Source organism: Rhipicephalus microplus, unplaced genomic scaffold, assembly GCF_043290135.1.
Source record: "Rhipicephalus microplus isolate Deutch F79 unplaced genomic scaffold, USDA_Rmic scaffold_13, whole genome shotgun sequence".
NCBI lineage: Eukaryota > Metazoa > Arthropoda > Arachnida > Ixodida > Ixodidae > Rhipicephalus > Rhipicephalus microplus.
The window spans coordinates 11,645,235-11,654,264 of NW_027464586.1; the positions used below are offsets into that span (position 1 = coordinate 11,645,235).

Below are 9,030 nucleotides of genomic sequence, written 5' to 3' on the forward strand. Positions count from 1 at the left end.
AACTAATTGGATAGTGTTGTTTTGTTGCGAGTACGAAACTGCGATAGGTGAAATATTGTTAAAGCGCACAAAACTGCATGAACTAGCCAGATAGTGCATCTTGTACCGTAACATGTGCGAAACTGCTGTATTGTGATGTTCTCGCGAAAGCGCATGCAAGCATCGTGAAACCTTAAATAACGATGTCATTTAGCGAGATACAGAGTTCAGTACTGTACTAAGTTGGTGAAAAACTGTGACGTCATGCAAATACCGTAATTTTGAACAAGACAGTGTAACAGAGCGTTTTTAGATACAAGTGCGAAGGTTATGTTAGGTTAAGTTATGAAGCGTCATGAAACCGCATTAAACAATGTCAGCTATTGAGATGCAGTGTTTTTCAACATTACAAGTAGGAAACTGCGATATCTAATTTGAAAGCGCATGAAACCATCATAATGTTGCAGAAATCATTGTAAAGTAGCGAGTAAAACGTTTTCTAACGATAGAAGTGCGAAGGGTTAGGTTAGGATGAGTTATGTTAGTTTAAGCTAGGTAGCGTCGTGAAACCACCAAAAACGACGTCATCTAACGATATAGTGTTGTTTTGTTGCGAGTGCGAAACTGCGATAGGTGAAATATTGTGAAACCACACAAAACGGCATGAACTAGCCAGATACTGCGTCTTGTACTGTTACAAGTGCGAAACTGCTATGTTGTGATATTCTCGTGATAGCGCATGCAAGTATTGTGAAACCCTAAAAAACGATGTCATTTAGTGAGATACAGCGTTTTGTACTGTACTAAGTTGGTAAAAAACTGTGAGTTCATGCAAATAACGTAATTGTGAACAAAACAGTGTAACAAAGCGTTTTTAGATACAAGTGCGAAGATTAGGTTAGGTTAAGGTATGAAGCGTCATAAAACCGAATTAAACATTGTCAGCTATTGAGATGCAGTGTTTTTCACTATTACAAGTAGGAAACTGCGATATCTAATGTGAAAGCGCATGAAACCATCGTAATGTTGCAGAAATTATTGTAAAGTAGCGAGTAATACGTTTTCTAACGCTAGAAGTGCGAAGGTTACGTTAAGTGTGAAGGTTAGGTTAGGTTGAGGTTTAAGCTAGGTAGCGTCGTGAAACCACCAAAAACGACGTCATCTGACGAGAAAGTGTTGTTTTGTTGCGAGTACGAAACTGCGATAGGTGAAATATTGTGAAAGCACACAAAACGGCATGAACTAGCCAGATACTGCGTGTTGTACCGTTACATGTGCGAAACTGCTATATTGTGTTATGCTCGTGAAAGCGCATACGAGCATCGTGAAACCTTAAATAACGATGTCATTTAGCGAGATACAGCGTTCAGTACTGTACTAAGAATCTGAAAAACTGTGAGTTCATGCAAATATCGTAATTGTGAACGTGACAGTGTAACAGAGCGTTTTTAGATACAAGTGCGAAGGTTAGGTTAGGTTAAGTTATGACCCTTCATAAAACCGCATTAAACGATGTCAGCTATTGAGATGCAGTGTGTTTCACCATTACAAGTTGGAGACTACGATATCTAATGTGAAAGCGCATAAAACCGTCGTAATGTTGCAGAAAGCCTTGTAAAGTAGCGAGTAAAACGTTTTCTAACGCTAGAAGTGCGAAGGTTAGGTTAGGTTGAATTATGTTGGTTTAAGCTAGGTAGCATCGTGAAACCACCAAAAACGACGTCATCTAACGAGATAGTGTTGTTTTGTTGCGAGTACGAAACTGCGATAGGTGAAATATTGTTAAAGCACACAAAACGACATGAACTAGCCAGATACTGCGTGTTGTACCGTTACATGTGCGAAACTGCTATATTGTGTTATTCTCGTGAAAGCGCATGCAAGCATCGTGAAACCTTAAATAACGATGTCATTTAGCGAGATACAGTGTTCAGTACTGTACTAAGTTAGTGAAAAAGTGTGAGGTCATGCAAATACCGTAATTGTGAACGAGACAGTGTAAGAGAGCGTTTTTAGATACAAGTGCGAAAGTTAGGTTTGGTTAAGTTATGAAGCATCATGAAACTGCATTAAACAATGTCAGCTATTGAGATGCAGTGTTTCTCACCATTACAAGTAGGAAACTGCGATATCTAATGCTAAAGCGCATGAAACCGTTGTAATGTTGCAGAAATCGTTGTAAAGGAGCGAGTAAAACGTTTTCTAACGCTAGAAGTGCGAAGCAGAGGTTAGGTTGAATTATGTTGGTTTAGGCTAGGTAGCATCGTGAAACCACCAAAAACGACGTCATCTAACGAGATAGTGTTGTTTTGTTGCGAGTACGAAACTGCGATAGGTGAAATATTGTTAAAGCACACAAAACGACATGAACTAGCCAGATACTGCGTGTTGTACCGTTACTTGTGCGAAACTGCTATATTGTGTTACTCTCGTGAAAGCGCATGCGAGCATCGTGAAACGTGAAATAACGATGCCATTTAGCGAGATACAGCATTCAGTACTGTACTAAGTTGCTGAAAAACTGTGAAGTCTTGAAATACCGTAATTGAGAACGAGACAGTGTAACAGAGCGTTTTTAGATACAAGTGCGAAGGTTTGGTTAGGTTAAGTTATGAAGCGTCATAAAACCGCATAAACAATGTCAGCTAGTGAGATGCAGAGTTTTTCACCATTACAAGTCGGAAACTGCGATATCTCATGTGAAAGTGCATAAAACCATCGTAATGTTGCAGAAAGCATTGTATTGTAGCGAGCAAAACGTTTTCTAGCGATAGAATTGCGAAGGTTAGGTTAGGTTGAGGTTTAAGCTGGGTAGCGTCGTGAAACCACCAAAAACGACGTCATCTAACGAGATACTGTTGTTTTGTTGCGAGTACGAAACTGCGATAGGTGAAATATTCTGAAAGCACACAAAACGGCATGAACTAGCCAGATACTGCGTTTTGTACCGTTTTATGTGCGAAGTGCTATATTGTGATATTCTCGTGAAAGCGCATGCAAGCATCGTGAAACCTTAAATAACGATGTCATTTAGCGAGATACAGCATTCAGTACTTTACTAAGTTGGTGAAAAATTGCGAAGTCATGCAAATACCGTAATTGTGAACGAGACAGTGTAACAGAGCGTTTTTAGAAACAAGCGCGAATGTTAGGTAAGGTTAAGTTATGAAGCGTCATAAAACCGCATTAAACGATGTCAGCTATTGAGATGCAGTGTTTTTCACCATTACAAGTCGGAAATTGCGATATCTAATGTGAAAGCGCATGAAACCATCGTAGTGTTGCAGAAAGCATTGTAAAGTAGCGAGTAAAACGTTTTCTAACGCTAGAAGTGCGAAGGTTACGTTAGGTTGAGTTATGTTAGTTTCAGCTAGGTAGCATCGTGAAACCACCAAAAACGACGTCATCTAACGAGATAGTGTTGGTTTCTTGCGATTACGAAACTGCAATACGTGAGATATTGTGAAAGCACACAAAACGGCGTGAACTAGGTAGATACTGCGTCTCGTACCGTTACAAGTGCGAAACTGCTATATTGTGATATTCTCGTGAAAGCGCATGCAAGCATCGTGAAACCTTAAGTAATGATGTCATTTAGCAAGATACAGCGATCTGTATTGTACAAAGTGGGTGAAAAACTGTGAGGTCTTGCAAATATCGTAATTGTGAACGAAACAGTGTAACAGAGCGTTTTTAGATACAAAAGCAACATAAAACCGCAATCAACAATGTTAGCTAGTTAGATGCAGTGATTTTCAGCATTACAAGTCGGAAACTGCGATATCTAATGTGAAAGCGCATGAAATCGTCGTAATGTTGCAGAAAGCATTGTAATGCAGCGAGTAAAACGTTTTATAACAATAGAAGTGCGAAGGTAATGTTAGGTTGAAGTTTAAGCTAGGTAGCGTCGTGAAGCCACGAAAAACGACGTCATCTAACGAGATAGTGTTGTTTTGTTGCGAGTACGAAACTTCGATAGGTGAAATATTGTGAAAGCACACAAAACGGCATGAACTAGCCATATACTGCGTGTTGTACCGTTACATGTGCGAAACTGCTATATTGTGTTATTCTCGTGAAAGCGCATGCGAGCATCGTGAAACCTGAAATAACGATGCCATTTAGCGAGATACAGCATTCAGTACTGTACTAAGTTGCTGAAAAACTGTGAAGTCTTGAAATACCGTAATTGAGAACGAGACAGTGTAACAGAGCGTTTTTAGATACAAGTGCGAAGGTTAGGTTAGGTTAAGGTATGAAGCGTCATAAAACCGCATAAACAATGTCAGCTATTGAGATGCAGAGTTTTTCACCATTACAAGTCGGAAACTGCGATATCTATTGTCAAAGCGCGTGAAACCATCGTAATATTGCAGAAAGCATTGTTAAGTAGCGAGTAAAACTTTTTCTAATGTTAGAAGTGCGAAGGTTAGGTTAGGTTGAGTTATGTTAGTTTAGGGTAGGTAGCATCGTGAAAGCACCAAAAACGACGTCATCTAACGAGATAGTGTTGTTTTGTTGCGAGTACGAAACTGCGATGGGTGAAATAATGTGAAATCACACAAAACGGCTTTAACTAGCCAGATACAGCGTCTCGTACCGTTACAAGTGCGAAACTGCTATATTGTGATATTCTCGTAAAAGCGCATGCAGGCATCGTGAAACATTAAAGAACGATGTCTTTTAGCGAGGTACAGCGTCCTGTACTGTACTAAGTTGGTGATAAATTGTGTGGTCATGCATATGTTGTAAATGTGAACGAAACAGTGTAACAGAGCGTTTTTAGAAACAAGCGCGAATGTTAGGTTAGGTTAAGTTATAAAGCGTCTTAAAACCGCAATAAACAATGTCAGCTTTTAAGATGCAGTGGTTTTCACCATTACAAGTCGGAGACTGCGATATTTATGGTGTAAGCGCATGAAACCATCGTAACGTTGCAGAAAACATTGTAAAGTAGCGAGTAAAACGTTTTCTAACCATAGAAGAGCGATAGTTAGGATAGGTTGAGGCTTAAGCTAGGTAGCGTCGTGAAACCACCAAAAACGACGTCAACTAACGAGATAGTGTTGTTTTGTTGCGAGTACGAAACTGCGATAGGTGAAATAATATGAAACCACACACAACGGCAATAACTAGCCAGATACCGCGTCTTGCACAGTTACAAGTGCGAAACTGCTATATTGGGATATCCTCGTGAAAGCGCATGCAAGCATCGTGAAACCACCAAAAAGGACGTCATCTAACGAGATAGTGTTGTTTTGTTGCGAGTACGAAGCTCCGATAGGTAAAATATTGTGAAAGCACCCAAAACGGCGTGAACTAGCCAGATACTGCGTCTTGTACCGTTACAAGTGCGAAACTGCTAGATTGTGATATTCTCGTGAAAGCGCATGCAAGTGTCGTGAAACCTTAAAGAACGAGGTCATTAGCGAGATACAGCGTTCTGTACTGTACAAAGTTAGTGAAAAATTGCGTGGTCATGCAAATATTGTAATTGTGAACGAAACAGTGTAACAGAGCGTTTTTAGAAACAAATGCGAATTTTAGATTAGGTTAAGTTAGAAAGCGTCATATAACCGCATTAAACAATGTCAGCTTTTGAGATGCAGTGTTTTTCACCATTACAAGTCAGAAACTGCGATATCTAATGTGAAAGCGCCTCAAGCTGTCGTAATATTGCAGAAAGCATTGTAAAGCAGCGAGCAAAACGTTTTCTAACGATAGAAGTGCGAAGGTTAGGTTAGGTTGAGGTTTCAGCTAGGTAGCGTCGGGAAACCACCAAAAACGACGTCAACTAACGAGATAGTGTTGTTTTGTTGCGAGTACGAAACTGCGATAGGTAAAATATTGTGAAAGCACACAAAACAGCAAGAACTATCGAGATACTGCGTTTTGTACCGTTACATGTGCGAAACTGCTATATTGTGTTAGTCTCGTGAAAGCGCATGCGAGCATCGTGAAACCCTAAATAACGATGTCATTTAGCAAGATACAGCGTTCTGTACTGTACAAAGTTGGTGAAAAAGTATGAGGTCATGCAAATATGGTAATTGTGAACGAAAAAGTGTAACAGAGTGTTTTTAGGTACAAGTGCGAAGGTTTGATTAGGTTAAGTTATGAAGCGTCATAAAACCGCATTAAGCAATGTCAGTAATTGAGATGCAGTGTTTTTCACCATTACAATTCGGAAACTGCGATATCTAATGTGAAAGTGCATGAAACCGTCGTAATGTTGCAGAAATCATTGTAAAGTCGCGAGTAAAACGTTTTCTAACGCTAGAGGTGCGAAGGATAGGTTAGGTTGAGTTATGTTAGTTTAAGCTAGGTAGCATCGTGAAACCACCAAAAAGGACGTCATCTAACGAGATAGTGTTGGTTTGTTGCGAGTACAAAACTGCGATACGTGACATATTGTGAAAGCACACAAAACGGCGTGAACTAGGTAGATACTGCGTCTCGTACCGTTACATGAGAGAAACTGCTATATTGTGTTATTCTCGTGAAAGCGCATGCGAGCATCGTGAAACCTTAAATAACGATGTCATTTAGCGAGATACAGCGTTCAGTACAGTACTAAGTTGCTGAAAAACTGTGAAGTCTTGCAAATACCGTAATTGAGAACGAGGCAGTGTAACAAAGCGTTTTTAGATACAAGTGGGAAGGTTAGGTTAGGTTAAGCTATGAAGCGTCATAAAACCACATCAAACGATGTCTGCTATTGAGATGCAGTGTTTTTCATCATTACAAGTAGGAAACTGCGATATATAATGTGAAAGCGCATGAAACCGTCGTAATGTTGCAGAAATCATTGTAAAGTAGCGAGTAAAACGTTTTCTAACGCTAGAGGTGCGAAGGTTAGGTTAGGTTGAGTTATGTTATTTTAAGCTAAGTAGCATCGTGAAACCACTAAAAACGACGTCATCTAACGAGATGGTGTTGTTTTGTTGCGAGTACGAAACTGAGATACGTGACATATTGTGAAAGCACACAAAACGGCATGAACTGGTAGTGGTTTCATCATTTTTGAGGCAGCAGCTGTGGCAAGTGGTTCTTGGATCCCTTTCTGATTGCTTCCTACTTGCTCTGCAGCTATCTGGATACAGCTATCTTCAGGGCACGTGTGCGGCTCATCAACTGTCAAGTCCAGTGGCCTGTAAATCGCCTACATCCACGACGTCATCACCCGAAAGAGGGCGCCTACTACCGTGACGTCACAAGGATAAATAACGACGCTTCCCGTGGAAGTGCATCATTTTTGAGGCAGCAGCTGTGGCAAGTGGTTCTTGGATCCCTTTCTGATGGCTTCCTACTTGCTCTGCAGCTATCTGGATACAGCTATCTTCAGGGCACGTGTGCGGCTCATCAACTGTCAAGTCCAGTGGCCTGTGAATCGCCTACATCCACGACGTCATCACCCGAAAGAGGGCGCCTACTACCGTGACGTCACAAGGATAAATAACGACGCTTCCCGTGGAAGTGCATCATTTTTGAGGCAGGAGCTGTGGCAAGTGGTTCTTGGATCCCTTTCTGATTGCTTCCTACCTGCTCTGCAGGTTGGTGTCCTTGTTTTCTGCTCACGTTAGTGTGTTCTCTTTTACCGCAGCTGCTGCCTCCCAGTGCGTTTATCTTAGTTTGTGTATTTGCTATCGTTTGTGTATTTGCTGTCATGCCATCCAACGCAGAATTGGCCAAAAAAATTGAAGCACTTGAGTCTTTGGTTCGCTCTAGTCTTGATACCCTTGCAAATGAACTAACAGCTAAAATTAAAGAAAAGCTAGCACAGGAAGGTCTCGGGGAACATGCGTCCCTCAGTGATAGTGTTCAGTTTCTGTGTGACAGTTTCGACTCTATCAAAACAAAGCAGAATGAATTGAAACTAGCTAACAAGGAACTAGTTGCACAGAATGAGGCACTGACTAGAAGGGTTGCGGAGTTAGAGCAATACTCGAGGCTCAATAATGTTGAAATCAAGGGCGTTCCGGTCACTCAGGGTGAGGACTGTGCAGCCATTGTGATGCAGATTGGCGAAGCTATTCAGTGTCCTGTCACGCCCAGCGACTTTGACACAGTTCATCGCGTTTCAACGAAATCAGATGAAAAGAACATTGTGGCACGGTTCTGCTGCCGTGAAAAGAAAAACGACTTTGTTCGTAAAGCGCGTAAGACCCGTCCGAACACTTCTGATGTCGGCTTTTCCGGTAGCTCAAGTAAGGCAATCTATGCCAATGATCACCTGTCTCCAGATAACAAAAGATTGTTTGCCAAGGCCCTAACTCTAAAAAAAGCACACAAATGGCAATTTCTGTGGACAGACAATTGCCAGATCAAGGCGCGGAAGTCTGGTGATGGCAGAGTATATCGCATTATCAAAGACAGTGATCTTAGCATCTTTTCATAGCCACTGAGTCCTACGCCCATTTTTGTGCTGAACACTCGTTCACTTTCATCTTATCATCATGGCTTTGCTATCCCCTGATGAGGCTACACATATGCTAAATGATAGTAATCGCTCCTTGGTTCATTTCAACGCGCGTAGCCTCCGCAAAAATTCGGATAATATTTATAACTTTATAGATTCACTCGCGCATTCTTTTTCCATCATTTGCATCTCTGAAACATGGCTCTGCACATATGACGTCAATCTGTTCGGCCCGTCATCGTACGTAGCTGAGTACTGTCACCGTTGTTCAGACAGCTATGGCGGCTTAGCAATATTTATCGCCCCAGATCTGTCCTACACCCGCCGACAAGATCTTTCCTTAGGCATCTCGCATTGCGAATCCGTGTGGATTGAATTAGATCATTCTTTTTTAAACGATAATAACAACGTTATTCTGGGGTGTATTTACCGTTCCCCTTCTTCGAATATGAGGGATTTCATTTCTCGCCTGGATACCATTCTGCATCAGTTATCATCTGAAGGCAAGCGCGTTGTGCTAGTTGGAGACATCAACATCAACTTGCTTAACACAGACAATCATGCATGCAGAGAATATAATGACTGCTTCAGTGGATACGGTTTTGAGTCTCTCATTTCATCTCCTACTAGAT

At 41.2% G+C, this 9,030-nt stretch overlaps 1 protein-coding gene across 1 annotated transcript; it reads left to right on the top strand.

Annotated features, from left to right (window-relative positions):
* Window positions 1–7,645: 7,645 nt before the first annotated feature.
* On the top strand, window positions 7,646–8,377 carry LOC142783990 (uncharacterized). The gene has a single exon (XM_075882604.1). The coding sequence runs from the start codon at window positions 7,646–7,648 to the stop codon at window positions 8,375–8,377; it is 732 nt and encodes a 243-aa protein (XP_075738719.1).
* Window positions 8,378–9,030: the final 653 nt, after the last annotated feature.